The 18,354-nt window shown below is 38.9% G+C and overlaps 1 protein-coding gene across 3 annotated transcripts in view; it reads left to right on the forward strand.

Annotated features, from left to right (window-relative positions):
• DNAJC15 (DnaJ heat shock protein family (Hsp40) member C15) overlaps window positions 1-18,354 on the forward strand; it is an 81,066-nt gene that overhangs the window by 54,205 nt on the left and 8,507 nt on the right. For all 3 annotated transcript variants that reach the window (XM_081550857.1, XM_081550856.1, XM_081550858.1), the window contains one exon: window positions 613-683. In XM_081550857.1, coding sequence (XP_081406983.1) covers window positions 613-683 — 71 coding nt within the window. The remainder of the gene's footprint in view (window positions 1-612; window positions 684-18,354) is intronic.

The following is an 18,354-nucleotide window of genomic DNA, read 5'->3' on the forward strand; positions in this document are numbered from 1 at the left end:
ATGTTGTTCCTGGCTCTGTTTTACAATGAGGAAACTGAAGCACAGAGAGGGTAAAAAATGCGGCCAAGGCCACCCCATCCTTCTTGGAGTAGGAAAAGGCAACCCACTCCGGTGTTCTTGCCGGGAAAATCCCATGGACAGAGGAGCCTAGCGGGCTACAGTCCATGGGGTCGCAAAGAGTCAGACCTGACTGAGTGTGTGAGCACACACCCTCCATCCTTCATGGCACTGCTGGGATTAAAATCCTGCTGTCTGGTGGTTCTAGAGTTCACATACCTGTTTGTTATATCATATGTGCTGCCTTCCCCCCAAAGAGCTTGAAACATAAATTTTCACACTCAAAGTAATAGTCTACAGACTATGATTTCCCTGTCCTATTTCTTGTGGATATGTTTTTTTTTTTTAATTGAGACAAAGGACTGAAGAAAGGTACATGCAGCATTGAATCTGATTATTTTGATGGTTGGTAGAATGAAGTGACAAGTTGTAATTTTATATTTATCCACAAGATGGTGAAATTCTCATTAGTTTTTAATTTCTTGAAACTCATATAAACCGTTAATTTATAATCTGCATTTGACGCTATTTATTATAAGCACTTTCTTTTTACAGCCCATCTGCCAGCAAGGCCAAGATTAGAGCAGCTCACAGGAGAATCATGATTTTGAATCACCCCGATAAAGGTAGGTGAAATTCCTGTTTTTCATAATATGTGAATCAGAATATGCTCTGAATTTCTTTGTTTACTTAAACTCACTATAAATGATAATAGTTGAAATGGAAATTTATGTGTCACACATGTTGTGATTTTTCTTATGAATAAATGAGCCTTTAGATTGGAGCTCAGTGACTCACAGAAGTGATAGATTTATAGTTATCAGCTTTTGAGAACTTAGTTCCTGATTTCTATATGCAAGTTATCTAACCCCTGTTTGAGGCTCCTAGCATTTTGATGGAAAAGAGAAAAGATGAATTGTGGACTCTTTGATTGTGTAAACTGACTTGGGCGTAATGAATTGTATTTGTTTAACCTTACACATAAAAGCACAAGATTTAGAGGATATTCTCTAAATCTCTGCATGTATGTCACACATGATGCTGAGTTTCTTAATTTTATTTTGGAAGGCTCTGAGGCGGAGCCATTTGTTTTTCACTGCCCAGGTTTTTAATGTAAATTTATCTTACAGAAAGACAATTATTATAACTTTAACTACACTACAGCTGCTTGAGAGAGAAAGCCCATATGTTCATTACTGTTTCTGCTCTACAATAACAGATGGTGGAAAGTTACACTGTATTTTAGGAGTCAAAAGTGGGGGTGGCGGGTGGGGGTGCAGAGAGTGCAGGGTTTCTTGTATCCTTACAGACTTTTAATTTTTGAATTATTTTGAAAAAAGTTAAAAGCAAATTTTGGGTTCCTCTCCATCCTAACTGACTCCAAAATAAGGCATTCTTTTTCAGCTTTCTCACTTAATTACTTACTATAAAAATTCTTTTCACTAAATATCATCTTCTTTGGTTTTCACACTTGCTATTTTTTCATGTGAATAAACCAGAGACTAAACTTTGAAAAGAGGTTTCGCTTAAAATTTCTAAACAGCTTCAACAGTTACTCAAAGATCCATTCAACTAATTTACTTTGCATTGTGGGCTTTCAGAGTAATTGACTCAGAAACAAATGTGTTTTAAGGGCCTACTTGAAATTTTCTGTCTCCTAAACATCTTCCATCCCTTCCAGGTCAAGTGTGTGGCCTTCTCTGATTGATTGCAGGGGGTCAAGCACTTATGTCTTTCAGATGATTGACAAGTTATTGATTGTGTCTACTGGCAAAGAATTAAGCTCTAAAATGTTTCTAAAAGAATATGTAGTTTTAGATACTTTCAGAAAGAAAAAAAAAGAATGTTTATGTTTGTTATGAGCCAGTAGTGGTTAAAGAATTATTTGATTTATTCTAAGATTGTATATTTATGAGAAGTGGGGCCGTTGACTCCCCCTAATGTGCTTACTAATATCCTCCAGTGTGGTGGCATTGTGGGAGGGAATGGATGCAGGAGTATTCTTCCCTGACTTTTGCCTTCTAGCTAGCAGCATGGACTTGAACATCCCTTAATCTCTCTAAATGTCAGTGTTATCATCTACAAAAATGAGTGGATTTTTCACAAGCCTTTTTTGGGTATATGATATAATGTAATGTTTTTATATACCTGTTCAATCAATGAAGAACCCTATCTCTCTATTTGGATCACATTTTTAACTAAAGAAAGATGCTTTTAATCAACAGTTGTCAATAACAGATGTGTTGACAACTGGAGACATCTTGTCCATGTAGTTGCTCATTCATCCAACATTTTACATTTGGCATTTCAGAGAGTTCTTAGACTTCTTAAAACCCATCCATATACTCATAGTTAAGAATTCCTGCTCTAGTAAAAGTATGATGATTTAAGGAATATTGCAACTACTTGAGGGAAAAGAATTCATGTATGTTGGAGCTGGGAGATGATCATAAATCTGGAAACTGTCCCTTCAAAAGGAAGGTTGTTTTGCTTCGTTTTTAAAGGGAAGAAGATAATGGATTTTGTTGTTGTTTATTTTTACAATGATTTATATATTCTGATTTCTAACTCTACAGTAGTTTTTTTTTTTTTCAAGGAATATTTATTTATTTATTAGTCTGCACAGGATCTTAGTTGTGGCATATGGGATCTAATTCTCTGACCAGGGAAGTGTGAGAATGGGCAGGCTTTCCTGGTGGTTCAGACCATAAAGAATCTGCCTGCAGTGCAGGAGACTCGGGTTTGATCCCTGTTTCTGGAAGATCCTCTGGAGGAGGGAATGGCTTTCCACTCCAGTATTCTTGCCTAGAGAATCCCATGGACAGAGGAGCCTGGTAGCCTAGTCCATGGGGTCTCAGAGAGTTGGGCACTACTGAGCAACTAAGCACATGAGAATCTGCAGCTCTCAATTTGCCTCCTCTTTTTATAATTCTTCACCATATTTGCTTTGGCCAGGTCACCCTTAAGTGTTATATAGGTGGTTGCAAAAACTTGACTTCTCTACACAGCGCTTCTGAAATTCATGAATATTCTCCCCCCTACCACCCTACCCCTAAATTACTTTTCTCTTGGTTTTGCCACCAGCTGGTAAAACAAAAGCTAGAACTTCAAATGTGTGATCAACAATAATTTGTTACATATTTCATTACCACCTTGGGCAGAGAAAGTGACATCAGAAAAATTAGGTGTGGAAATGACTGGAAATAAATTTTTTTAACCAGTTTTAAGTGAGCATTCAGATGTACTTTGGTAAAAACTAAATTTTGCCTTTTCTTTGAGTGAAAAAATGTTAATGCAGTAAAAACGTCTCAGATCTTTGATCTAATGCCTTTAGAATACCTTTTAATTAGATTATAGTTTTAAAAATTACTGGAGAAAAAGATTAGTTGTTATGAAGTCAGTAGTAGCAGTGTTAGTCGCTCAGTTGTGTTACAACTCTTTGTGACCCCATGGGACTGTAGCCCACCAGGCTCCTCTGTCCATGAAATTCTCCAGGCAAGAATACTGGAGTGGGTAGCCACACCCTCCTCCAGGGGATCTTCCTGACCCAGAGATCGAACCCGGGTCTCCTCCATTGCAGGCAGACTCTACCATTTGAGCCACCAAGGAAGCCCATATGAAGTCAGTGAAAGTGAAAGTCGCATCCGACTCTTTGCGACCCCATGAACTGTAGCCTCTCAGGCTCCTCTCTCCATGGAATTCTGCAGGCAAGAATACTGGAATTGGTAGCCATTCCATTCTCCAGGGGATCTTCCCAACCCAGGTCTTCCACATTGCAGGTAGATTCTTTACTGTCTGAGCCACCAGGGAAGCCCAAGACAACTGGAGTGAGTAGTCTATCCCTTCTCTAGGGTATCTTCCCGAACCAGAGTCTCCTGCATTGCAGGCAGATTCTTTACCAGCTGAGCTACCAGAGAAGCCCCAGGTAACTTGAAATCAGTAGTTTGACATTAATGCCTACCAAAAGTACAAAGGAAAACAGACTAAGTTAACTTTCAAAAACTATGGAACCTCTCATAGACTACCTAATCTATGCTTCTCAAAGTTTAGTTTGCCTGTTCATTACAGGCCAGTTTGTTAGCTGTGTGCAAGAAATCAAAAACTGAAATCAAAAGTAAGCCTTCAGACATCTTTATAGCCATTTGACATTGTTGTGACATCAGATATGGGATACCTTTGTGTTTTGTAAAATATTGGTCCACCACAGAGTAGAAGACAATTTTTTAAAGTGCTTCACCATGCAACATCACTTTCAGTCTACCTCAACCGTAAAGGAATCACTATCTTGATGTATAGTATCATAGCTTAGCTTTGTCTCTTGAATATGTAGTCATGTGCATCTGGCTGCTTTAGATCAACATTGTCCCTATGGGATTCATCCCTATTGTTTGTTCATTCTCATTAATGTAGCAGCCTTAGCAAGGTGTGCACTGTGGACCCCCAGGATTACTCTTTTAGGAATTTATTCTTCCCCTTTTGGTTTTCAGGCCTTCTTGGGGTATACAGAGTAATTATTTTTTGAGTTCCATGTGGTGGCTCAGATGGTAAAGAATTTGCCTGCAATGCAAGAGACCCGGGTTTAATCCCTGGGTTGGCAGGATCCCCTGGAGAAGGAAATGGCAACCCACTCCAGTATTCTTACCTGGAGAATTCCATGGACAGAGGATCCTGGTGGGCTACAGTCCATGGCATCTCAGAGTAGGACATGATTGAGTAACTATTACACACACACACATGTATTTTGTGGGAAAGTAACAATTTTCAGACTCTTTGGTCTCAGATCAAAAAGTGTATCAGTAAAAATGATCAACTAGAGAGATCTATGAATTAGAAGAGATTAATTTTCTTCGGTTCTAAAATCACTGCAGACGGTGACTGCAACCATGAAATTAAAAGACGTTTGCTCCTTGGAAGAAAATCTATGACAAACCTAGACAGTGTATTAAAAGACAGAGACGTTACTTTGCCAACAAAGGTCTGTATAGTCAAAGCTATGGTTTTTCCAATAGTCATGTTTGGATATGAGAGTTGGACTGTAAAGAAGGCTGAGCACTGAAGAATTGATGCTTTCAAACTGTGGTGTTGGAGAAGACTCTTGAGAGTCCCTTGGACTACACCGAGAAAAAAAAAAAACAGTCATTCCTAAAGGAAATCAACTCTTAGTATTTATTGGAAGGACTGATGCTGAAGCTGAAACTCCAGTACTTTGTCCACCTGATGGGAAAAGCCAACTCATTGGAAAAGACCCTGATGCTGGGAAAGATAGAAGGCAGGAGGAGAAGGGGACGACAGAGGATGAGATGGTTGGATTTCATCACCAACTCAATGGATACGAGTTTGAGCAAGCTCTGGGAGATGGTGAAGGACAGGGAAGCCTGGTGTGCTGCAGTCCTTGGGGTCACAAAGAGTTGGACAGGACTGAATAACAACAATTTAAATTTAAAAAGGATAAATATTATGTTCTTTTAGGTTCCCAAAATCAACTGTATAAATATAGGAAAGAGACATGGCAGTGTTTCACATGAAAGAGAGTCATATGGGTATTTTTGATCTCAAAGGCTATAATAGTCAACAATGTAAAAGCCGCTAAAAATAAGTCAGTGCATTCTTAAGCTGCATTAAAGGGCACACAGTATCTAAGACTGAATATTACCACAATCTTCTGTACTTGTCACTCATTTATTCTAGTATTTATTTAGTTATAAATTTATAACTAGTATTTATTATCCAGGTGTGCTGAGCTGATGTTAGGTCTTATCCAGAATTTTGTGTCCCTTTCTAGATGCCAAATTTTGTAAGACATTGACAAACTAAGTATTATTCAGAGGAAACCAAACAGGTTGTTGAAGAACTGAAAGCAGTGTCGTATGAGTGGTCATTAATTCATTCAGTGAATACTGATTAAGTACTTAATGTAAGCCAGACAGTGTGGTAGACCCTGAACAAGACAGGCAAAGACCTTGCCTTCATAGATCTTCTATGCCACTAGGAGAGACAAATAGGGCATAGATAATCGGTAGATTAAAAATGGTCCCAGTTCTTCATAGCATCTCTCATCAAGGGGTGGTCTAATTCCTAACTGTGTATATACAGGCTGGCCTTGTTATTTGATATAAACAATAAAATATAGCAGAAGTGACACTGTATGAATTCTGAGCCTTGGCCTCAAGTAGCATTGCAGCCTCAACTGTTACCCTCTTTGATCCTGGAGACTACTATGTGAAAAAGGCCAGGTTGGTTTATGCCTCCTGAAGGATAAAGACCAAGTTGAGAGTCAGGACTAGCCATCCCAGCTAGGAAGTCCCAGTGAGGCCATCCTGTACCATCTAGCCCTAGCCGACCTGGCCCAGCTCAGAACTGCCCAGCTTACCCATGGAATAGTGAATGGTCGGGGGGAGAACAACAGTTGTTATTAGCCAGTAAGTTTTGGGGGGTAGTTAGGCAGTAAAGGCTAGTATGAAAAATGTCACATGATGATAAGGGCTTTTAAGAAAAGTAAAGCATAGTAGGGGGAGGGATAGAGATCAGCAGCTGGAGGGGAGGCAGTTGCAGTATTACTTTTAGTCATCCTAAAAATTCTTTCTAAGGAGATCACTGACTCAATGGACATGAGTTTGAGCAAACTCTGGGAGATGGTGACGGACAGGGAAGCCTGGCGTGCTGCAGTCCATGGGTCACAAAGAGTCAGACTCACCTGAGCAACTGAACAGTAAATTGGGAGCTGGGCGTGTTCTAGGCACTGGCACTCAGCAGTGGAAAAAGGGATGTTCAGGCAAAGCAGTAAAGGTAATCTGAGATCAAAAACTGTTGGAGGACAGTTTCTTCTCAAAGGTATAATAGGAGGTATTCTTGTATTGTGTGACAGGTAGAACCCTTTAGGACTTCCAGCTCTAGGTTTCTGTGATTCTCTAATGATCTGATACACTGAATCAGACTCAAAGTGTTCTTCAGAGCCCTCTGTCTCTGTTTATTTTTTTTAAATTATATTGAGATATAATTCAAGTACATATGATTTGTCTATTTAAAGTGTACAGTTCACTCAGTCAGTTCAGTCGCTCAGTTGTGTCCGGCTCTTTGCGACCCCATAGACTGCAGCACTCCAGGCTTCCCTGTCCATCACCAACTCCCGGAGCTTGCTGAAACTCATGTCCACCAAGTCGGTGATGCCATCCAACCATCTCATCCTCTGTCGTCCCCTTCTCCTCCTGCCTTCAATCTTTCCCAGCATCAAGGTCTTTTCAGATGAGGCCGTTCTTCGCATCAGATGGCCAAAGTATTGGAGTTTCAGCTTCAGCATCAGTCCTTCCAATGAATATTCAGGACTGATCTCCTTCAGGACGGACTGGTTGGATCTCCTTGCAGTCCAAGGGACTCTCCAGAGTCTTCTCCAACACCACAGTTCAAAAGCATCAGTTCTTCGGTGCTCAGCTTTCTTTATATTCCAACTCTCACATCCATACATGACCACTGGAAAAACCATAGCTTTGATTAGACAGACCTTTGTTGGCAAAGTAATGTCTCTGCTTTTTAATAAGCTGTCTAGATTGGTCATAGCTTTTCTTCCAAGGAGTTTAATTTCATGGCTGCAATTACCATCTGCAGTGATTTTGGAGCCCCCCAAAATAAAGTCAGCCACTGTTTCCACTGTTTCCCCATCTATTTGCCATGAAGTGATGGGACCAGATGCCATGATCTTACTTTTCTGAATGTTGAACTTGAAGCCAGCTTCTTCACTCTCCTCTTTCACTTTCATCAAGAGGCTCTTTAGTTCTTCTTCTCTTTCTGCCATAAGAGTGGTGTCATCTGCATATCTGAGGTTATTGATACTTCTCCCGGCAATCTTGATTCCAGCTTTTGCTTCACAATTCACTAGTCTTGAATATATTTATAGATGTGTACAACCATCACCATAGTCAATTTTAGAACATTTTCATCACCTCAGAAGGAAACCCTATCATCCTTTAGCTCCACCCTCACCCAGTCTCCCTATCCTCAGTTCTATTCCATCGATGTGTTTGTCCTTGTGCTGGTACCATACTGTCTTGACAAGCTTTGCATTGTAATACATTTTCATTTTTTGAAGTGTGAGTCCTCTTACTTTATTATTCTTTTGTAGAAGTGTTTTGGGTATTCTGGGTCCCCAGCAATTATAGCTGAGTTTTAGAATCAGCTTGTCAATTTTGACAAAGGAGTCAACTGGAATTCTGATAGAGATTTTGTTGTATCTGTCAGTCAGCTTAGGGAGTATTGCCATCTTAATGTTAAATCTACTTATGCATGGACATGGGATGTTTTTTCACTTACTTAGATCTTTAATTTCTTTCAATAATATTTTGTACTTCCAAAGTATTTTATTTGTTTTGTCGCTGTTGTGAATAAAATTATGTTCTTAACTTCATTTTTGGGTTGTTCAATGTGAATGTATAGGCATATCATTCATTTTTAAATATTTGTTTTCTATCCTTCAGTCTTGCTGAACTTGTTTATTCCAATAGGTTTTTTTCTTTTTTTTGGTAGGTTCATTAGGATTTTATAGCTATAAGACTGTCATCTGTAAATAGTTAGTTTTATTTCTTCCTTACCAATATAGATGCAATTCATTTCTCTTTCTTACCTAATTTTCCCTGACTAGAATCTCCAGTACAGTATTGAAAAGAAGTTGTAAGAGGGGACATTCTTGTCTTGTTTCTGATCTTATGGAAAAGCATCCAGTGGCCTAATAATGGGTATTAGGCGAAGTGTGGTATTATTACTTGTGGGTTTTTCATAGATAACCTTTATCATATTAGGAAGTTCCTTTCTAGTTTTTTGAGCCTTTTTATCATGAAATGATGTTGGACTTTGTCAAATGCTTTTTCTGCATCTATTTAGGTTATTATGAGATTTTTGTTTTTTATTCTGTTGATGTAGTGAATTACATTAATTGATTTTTGGCTGTTCAACCAACCTCTGATACCTAAGAAAAATACCACTTAGTCATGATACACAGATATTTTTAACGTGTTGTTGGATTTAGTTTGCTAGTATTCTGTTGAGTCTTTTACATTCACATTCATAAGAAATATTGATCTGTAGCTTTCTTGTGATGTCTTTGGTTGGCTTGGTATCAACATAATATGGGTCTTATAAAATGAGTTGGAAAATGTTCCTTCCCCTTCTGTAAACCATCTGCACCTGGGTTTTCTTTGCATAGATTTTTGATTATTATTCAGTTTCTTTACTTGTACTAGGTCTATCAGATTATCTGCTTCTTCTTGAGACAGTTTTAATAATTTATGTCTTTTGAGGAATTTGTCTAATTTTGTAGTTTAGGTTATTGAGTTTTTTTTCAATACAGGCATTTATAGTTATAATTGCCTTCTAAGCACTACTTAAGTTGTAGTCCATAGTATTTATTTCCCGAATTTGTCCTTGTTATTGATTTTTAGGGTCTTCCCAGGCGGTGCTAGTGATAAAGAACCCACTGCCAATGCAGGAGACATAAGAGATGTAGCTTTGATCCCTAGGTAGGGAAGATCTCTTGGAGGAGGGCATGGCACCCCACTCCAGTATTCTTGCTTGGAGAATCCCATGGACAGGGGAGCCTGGTGAGCCACATACAGTCCATAAAGTCTCAAATAGTCAAACACAACTGAAGTGACTTAGCATGCATGCATGCATTGATTTCTAATTTCATTCCATTGCAGTTGAAGAATATAATGTATTATTTCTATCCTTTTAATTGATTGAGGTCTGTTTTGTGGCCTAGCGTATGATTTCTCCTGGAAAACATTCATGTGCTGTTGGGAAGAATGAATGTTCTGTTGTAGGTGGGGTGTTCTGTAGATGTCCGTCAGGTCTAGTCGGTTTTATTGTTGCACAAGTCTTCTACTTCTTTGTTGATCTTCTGCTTAGTTCTATCCATTATTGACAGTGGGGCATTAATTCTTACTGTTGACTTGTCTGCTTCTCTGTGTTCTGTTAGTTTTTGTTCCATGTATTTTGATGCTCTGTTAGGAGCGTGTGTGTATTTATGTGTGTGTGTGCACTCAGTGTCTCGGTCGTGTCTGACTCTTTGTGACCCCATGGACTGTAGCGCACCAGGCTCCTCTGTCCACGGGATTCTCCAGGCAAGAATATTGGAGTGGGTTGCCATTTCCTTCTCCAGGGGATCTTCCTGACCCAGGGATTGAACCCTGTTCCCTTGAGTCTCCTACATTGGCAGGAGGACTCTTTACCACTGCACCACCTGAGTATAATTGTTGTATCTCTTTGTTGTTGTTGTTATCCAACTCTTTGCGACGCATGGACTGCAGCACGAAGTCCATGTTATATTTCTAGTAACATTTTTTGTTGTAAAATCTCATATGAGTATAGCCATTCTAGCTTTTCCATAGTTGGTGTTTCATGATATATTTTTTTCCAATACTTTTATTTGTGATTTGGAATCTAAAGTCTGTCTCAAGAATTTCCTGGTGGTGCAGTGGTTAAGACTTTGTGTTTCCACCTTAATGGGCACAGATTTGATCCCTGTTCAGGGAACTAACGGAGAAGGCAATGGCACCCCACTCTAGCACTCTTGCCTGGAAAATCCCATGGACGGAGGAGCCTGGTGGGCTGCAGTCCACGGGGTTGCTAAGAGTCGGACACGACTGAGCGAATTCACTTTCACTTGTCCCTTTCATGCACTGGAGAAGGAAATGGCAACCCACTCCAGTGTTCTTGCCTGGAGAATCCTAGGGACGGCAGCCTGGTGAGCTGCCGTCTATGGGGTCGCACAGAGTCGGACACGACTGAGGCGACTTAGCAGCAGGGAACTAAGATACTGCATGCTGTGCAGCAGCCAAAATAATAATAATAATAATAAAATAACTTTTATTATTTTATTTAAAGTCTGTCTCCTGTAAAAGGAGTATTGTTGGATCATGTTTTTTTTTAATCCAACCTGACAATGTAATGATTGATTGGATTGTTTAATCCATTCACATATGTTGTATTATTGATATAGTTTGATTTATGCCTGCATTTGCTTTTTGTTTTCTGTCTTGTATCTTTTTTGCCCCTCTGTTTTTCTTCTTTTATATTTTCTTTTGTACTGAGTGAATATTTTCTAATGTAGTATTTTGATTTTATTGCTTCATTATTTTTGAGGGTTTTTTAAAGTGATTGCTCTAGGGTTTAATCACATACATCTTAAGTTTTCAGAATCAGCTTCAGATTTAGACAAGGTTAATTCTTGTGCTATATATAGAAATAATACTTCTATACTTCCCCCTTTATGGTATTATTGTTATGCATATAACATCTCCTAATGTCACAAGCCTAACTACACTGTTAGAATCACTACTGTCTGCTGTCATCTTCTCAATCTGTTACACCTTTGCTCTTTTATATCTCCTTTGTGCTATTACTAGCACATGTAATATGCATTATTACATTTCTATATGTATAGGCCCCATAGTAGATTTTATGCATATTATTTTATGCCATTACCTTTTCTATCAGCTAAGAGAAAAAAGGAAATTAGACATTTATATTATCTTTTATAATTATGCAGTTATATTTACTAGTGTTCTTTGTATATGTCAATTTAAGTTACCTTCTGAGGTCACTTTCTTTCAAGCTAAAGAATTTCCTTTATTTATTCTGAAGTGGATCTGCTAACAGCAAATTCTTTCAGTTTTTGTTTATCTAGGATGCTGTTTAACCTTTGTTTCTGAATAACAGCTTTACTGAATAAAGGACTCTTGGTCCACAGTGTTTTCTTTGAGGACTGTGATTTTGTTATTCCAGTGCCTTCCTGTCCTCCATTGTTTCTGCTAAATTAGACTTGCATCATATTGGGGTTTCTTTATAAGTGACACGTTGTCTTTCTTTCGCTAGTGTTAAAAGGTAAACTGAGGCATGTTAAAAATTCTTAGAGTCTGTCTGAGCAAAAATTGACTTGAATTGGGCAACACCAAACTGCACGTGGTTAGGAGCCCTTTAGAGGAAAGACTTGCACGGAGAAGAGGCAGAGCAAACGGAGTTCCTTGTTGGTATAGCATGAGGATTTGGAGGGGTCATGGTGGAGCGCTCTGACAGAATGTGGTCCACTGGAGAAGGGAATAGCAAACCACTTAAGTATTCTTGCCTTGAGAACCCCATGAACAGTGTGAAAAGGCAAAAAGGTAGGACACTGAAAGATGAACTCCCCAGGTCGGTAGGTGCCCAATATGCTACTGAAGATCAGTGGAGAAATAAATCCAGAAAGAATAAGGGGATGGAGCCAAAGCAAAAACAACACCCAGTTTTGGTTGGGACTGTTGATAGAAGCAAAGATCGATGCTGTTAAGAGCAATATTGCATAGGAACCTGGAATGTTAGATCCATGAATCAAGGCAAATTGGAAGTGGTCAAACAGGAGATGGCAAGAGAGAACATTGACATTCTAGGAATCAGCAAACTAAGATGGACTTGAATGGGTGAATTTAACTCACATGACCATTATATCTACTATACTGTGGGCAGGAATCCTTTAGAAGAAATGAAGTAGCCCTCATAGTCAACAAAAGAGTCTGAAATGCAATACTTGGGTGCAGTCTCAAAAACGGCAGAATGATCTCTCTTCATTTCCAAGGCAAACCATTTAATATCACAGTAATCCAAGTCTGTGTCCCAATCAGTAATGCTGAAGAAGCTGAAGTTGAATGGTTCTGTGAAGACCTACAAGACCTTCTAGAACTAACACCCAAAAAAGATGTCCTTTTCATTATAGGGGACTGGAATGCAAAAGTAGGAAGTCAAGATACACCTGGAGTAACAGGCAAATTTGGCCTTGGAGTACCATGCCTTGAGGACTAGGAAAAGAGTTTTCGAGGTCCCAGTATTTATTCTAAGGGAGCCAGGCCCAGGGTAGAGCCTCTGATCCACTTTCCTGTGATGGAGCCTCAGCACCGGTCATCTGGGGGCCGGAGGAGAAATATACAGCTCCACCCAGCCCTTCCCAGAAAGAGTCCTCTGTGCAGGAGCTGGGGAGGAAGGGAGCCCTGTGTTCTGGCTGCAGCAGTCCAGTGTGGAGTCTCTGCCTTGCTGAGTGGAGAGGGGGAAAGGAACGAGCTGTTTACCACAGGCTCCTGCCTCTCTTACTGAATTTTCACCCTTTAATTCTTTTTATTTTTGTTTTGAAGACCGTTTCTGGAGGCTTCCAGTGCTTGAGAGTTATTATGTAGTATTGACCCATTGCCCTGGGAAGTGGGTCAGTGGAGCTCCTCATTCTGGAAGTCAGTCTCCTGTATGCTGCTACGCGATTTTAATATCTTTCTTTTAAGAAGGGTGGGTGAACTTTAAGAACTCCTCAAATCAGCAGATGGTTAGACTTCTTACTTCAGTCTTACAGACTTGGGATGTAGAAATTCGTGTTTTAATCAGAGTTAAGGAGTATGTAGATCTGTATAATGAAGACCCAAGGATAAAAGGGAACTTATATATTCTTGATCTTCACATTAGTACATTTTCTATGAAACTCACATTAGTAATAAATTCTACAGGCATACCTCAAAGATACTGGATTCAGTTCCAAACCACACCAATAAAACAAATACTGCAATAAAGCAAGTCACACAGATATTTTGGCTTCCCAACACATAGAAAAATTATGTTTATGTTTTTACTATACTGTTGTCTGTTAAGTGTGAAATAGCATTATGCTTAAAAAACAGTGTATACAATGGGATATTAATCAGTTATAAAAAAGAACACATTTGAGTCAGTTCTAATGAGGTGGATGAAACTGGAGCCTATTATACAGAGTGAAGTAAGTGGGAAAGAAAAACACCAATATAGTATATTAATGCATATATATCAGATTTAGAAAGATGATAACGATAACCCTATATGCAAGACAGCAAAAGAGACACAGATATAAAGAACAGACTTTTGAAGTCTTTGGGAGAAGGCGAGGGTTGGATGATTTGAGAGAATAACTTTGAAACATGTATATTACCATATGTGAAATAGATGACCAGCCCAAGTTCAGTGCATGAAACAGGGCCCTCAAAGCCAGTGCACTGGGACAACCCAGAGGAATGGGATGGGGAGGGAGGCGGGGGCTGTTCAGGACGGGGGAACACGTGTACACCTGTGGCTGATTTGATATATGGCAAAACCCACCACAATAAAGTAATTAGCCTCCAATTAAAATAAATAAATAAATTGTAAAAAAAAAACAGTGTATATACATACTGTAATTAAAAAATAAACCTGCTATAAAAATGGCACCGGTAGACTTACTTGACACAGGGTTGCCACAAACCTTCAATTTGTAAAAAAACTCAGTATCTGTGAAGTGCAATAAAGCAAAGTCTGATCAGACAAGGCATGCCTGTACCTAACCTTGTGGCAGTTGTTAGTTGTAGACTATTTGCTTATTTTCTCTTGTGCTGGTTAGGATTTTTTTTTTACCCAGATGTTTTGCAGATGTTTATTTCTAAAGATGTTTATCCACTCCTAACACATTTGTTTGTTCTATTTTCTGTCTCTCTGGAGTGATTTTACTTTAGTGAAACTGGTCCTTGATGCAAGAAGATAAGGGAATGGTGATTCACCACTTCCTTCTCCCCATCAGGGACACATGTCTCAAGTCCCTTCTGTGTACCGGGAGAGATCTAAGGCATGATTGCTCTTCAATATATTCATTATCTAATGAGTAGATAAGCATATATTAACACTTTAAAAGTAAACCACAAGGTGTGATTTTACAATCTTCCCAAGAAGGAAAGGGCTTCTCATGTGGCACAGTGGTAAAGAACCCACCTGCTGATGCAGGAGATGAAAGAGATGTGAGTTCGATCCCTGGGTTGAGAAGATCCCCTGGAAGAAGGCTGGAAACCCACTCTAGTATTCTTGCCTGGAGAATCCCATGGACTGAGGAGCATGGTGGGCTATTGTCCATAGGGTCGGTCTCAAAGTGACTTAGCACACTCAAGAAGGAAGAGGAACCGGGATGGGGTTACAGGCTTGAAGAAAGTAGAAAAAGGTTACAACCAAATGTTTAACATGATAGAAATTTAATAAACAAAGAATTATGTAAACAGTGAGAGCATGGTATGGTTACCTTCCTGGGAGTCCTGACCCTGCCTCATTTTAACTCTGTGGCTAGGGTTGGGCAAGTCACTAAACTTCTTTGTGAGTCGGTCTCTTTAGGTAATGAAAATAAGAACTGAGCAACTACAAAGGATAGTTGGATGAACCAAATGAAATAATACATTAAAATAATGCCTAGTTACTATCCTCAACACCATGGTCTTGATCACAGGTTTTCGGAGCCCCAGTGATTTTTGGATAGTATTAATTGGTAGTGTCATCAGACTTCATGGAGGTCAACATATCTCCAGTGTTTAATAAAGTTTTAAAAACTTAAATATACCTTCATAAAAGTGCACAGCTCATTAAGTATACAGCTCAATGAATTATCATGAAGTGAATCCATTTATGTAGCCAGTACCCAGATTATGACAGAAAACAACAAAATTCTGTAAAGCAGTTATCCTTCAATTAAAAAATATGTTAATGAAAACAAAAAGAAAATCACACAAAGCTTTCTCCTCATGTACATTTCCGGTCATTCCCCACTTACCAGAGATGACCACTGTTCTAGTTTTTATTGTCATAGATTAGCTTTACCTGTTTTTGAACTTTATATATATATTATATATATATATATATAATATATATATATATGTCATCTAAGTGTATAGTCTTCTATGCTTTGTCTTTTCTTGTTTTATTATCTTTGTGAAATTCATTCATGTAGCAGTGAATCCTGTAGTAATTCATTCATTCTTTTTGCTGCATAGTATTCATTACATGAATATCCTGCTGTTTATCCATTTTCTCTTTGCAGTTTTTTTTCTCTCTTTTGTTACCTGACTTTTGGGAACATCGTATACTCTTGTGTTCTAGATATGAGTCCATCATATTACATGTATCTTTTCTCTTTGGCTTGTTTTTGCACACCTTTACTGATGTTCATTCATTAATAGAAATTCTTAATACTGTTACAGATCAGTTATAGTTGAAACTTTACCTTTATAATTAGTGCTTTGTTTTGTTTAGGAAATTTTTGCTTGTCTCAAAGTCATGAAGTCAATTTCTGGAAACTTTATTATCTTACCTAGTTACATCTTAGAATGGAATTTTGTATATGGTGTGAGATAAGGGTAAAGTTTCAGTTATTTTTATATAGATAGCCAAGTGGTCCTGCACTATTTTTTGAAATTATTTCTCTATTTTCTTTCATCTTCCCTTGATTAATTTCTTGTGCCAATACCATAATGTTTTAATTATATAGCTTTATAACAAATCCTCATTTCTGTTATATAAACTGTTTACATTTTTGGTTATTTAAGATTTTTGAGGGGTGGGCTATGTTTGGCCCTTTATATTTCAATGTAAGTTAGGAACTATCTCATGACTTTGCATATGCACATACACAATTCACACACAAACCTCCTAGAATATGATTGGGATTGCTATGAATCTGTAAGTCAGTTTGGAGCAAGCTGACATCTTTAGTGATTTTTCCAATCCATGAACAAGACATCCTTTCATTTAGTTCAGTTCAGTTCAGCCGCTCAGTCATGTCCGACTCTTTGTGACCCCATTGACTGCAGCACACCAGGCCTCCCTGTCCATCACCAACTCCCAGAGCTTACTCAAACTCATGTCCATCAAGTCAGTGATGCCATCCTACCATCTTATCCTCTGTCGTCCCATTCTCCTTCCATCTTCAATCTTTCCCAGCTTCAGAGTCTTTACAAATGAGTCAGTTCTTCGCATCAGGTAGCCAAAGTATTGGAGTTTCAGCTTCAGCATCAGTCCTTCCAATGAATATTCAGGACTGATTTCCTTTAGGACAGACTGGTTGGATCTCCTTGCAGTCCAAGGGACTCTTCAAGAGTCTTCTCCAACACCACACTTCAAAAGCATCAATTCTTCAGCTCTCAGCTTTCTTTATAGTCCAACTCGCACATCCATACATGACGACTGGAAAAACCATAGCTTTGACTAGACGGACCTTTGTTTGCAAAGTAATGTCTCTCTTTTTTTAATATGGTGCCTAGGCTGGTCATAACTTTTCTTCCAAGGAGCAAGCGTCTTTTAATTTCATGGCTGCAGTTACCATCTGCAGTGATTTTGGAGCCCAGAAAAATAAAGTCAGTCACTGTTTCTGCTGTTTCCCCATCTATTTGCCTTGAAGTGATGGGACCAGATGCCATGATCTTAGTTTTCTGAATGTTGAGTTTTAAGCCAACTTTTTCACTCTCCTCTTTCACTCTCATCAAGAGGCTCTTTAGTTATTCTTCACTTTCTGCCATAGGGGTGATGTCATCTGCATATCTGAGATTATTGATATTTCTCCCAGCAGTCTTGATTCCAGTTTGTGGTTCATCCAGCCCAGCATTTCTCATGATGTACTCTGCATATAAGTTAAATAAGCAGGGTGACAACATACAGTCTTGATGAACTCCTTTCCTGATTTGGAACCAGTCTGTTGTTTCATGTCCAGTTCTAACTGTTGCTTCCTGACCTGCATACAGATTTCTCAAGAGGCAGGTCAGGTGGTCTGGTATTCCCATCTCTTTCAGAATTTTCCACAGTTTGTTATGGTCCACATAGTCAAAGGCTTTGGCAAAGTCAATAAAGCAGAAGTAGTTGTTTTTTTGGAACTCTCTTGCTTTTTCGATGATCCATCAGATGTTGGCAATTTGATCTCTGGTTCCTCTGCCTTTTCTAAAACCAGATTTAACATCTGGAAATTCAGGTTCACGTACTGTTGAAGCCTCACTTGGAGAATTTTGAGCATTACTTTACTAGCATGTGAGATGGGTGCAATTGTGCAGTAGTTTGAGCATTCTTTGGCATGCCTTTCTTTGGGATTGGAATGAAAACTGACCTTTTCCAGTCCTGTGGCCACTGCTGAGTTTTCCAAATTTGCTGACATATTGAGTGCAGCACTTTCACAGCATCATCTTTCAGGATTTGAAATAGCTCAACTGGAATTCCATCACCTCCACAAGCTTTGTTCGTAGTGATGCTTCCTAAGGCCCACTTGACTTCACATTCCAGGATGTCTGGCTCTAGGTGAGTGATCACACCATAGTGATTATCTGGTTTGTGAAGATCTTTTTTGCATAGTTCTTCTGTGTATTCTTGCCACCTCTTCTTAATATCTCCTGCTTCTGTTAGGTCCATACCATTTCTGTCCTTTATTGTGCCCATCTTTGCATGAAATGTTCCCTTGGTATCTCTAATTTTCTTGAAGAGATCTCTAGTCTT

The sequence above is a fragment of the Giraffa tippelskirchi genome, chromosome 12, assembly GCF_054371585.1.
Source record: "Giraffa tippelskirchi isolate mGirTip1 chromosome 12, T2T-mGirTip1v1.2.pri, whole genome shotgun sequence".
Lineage (NCBI taxonomy): Eukaryota > Metazoa > Chordata > Mammalia > Artiodactyla > Giraffidae > Giraffa > Giraffa tippelskirchi.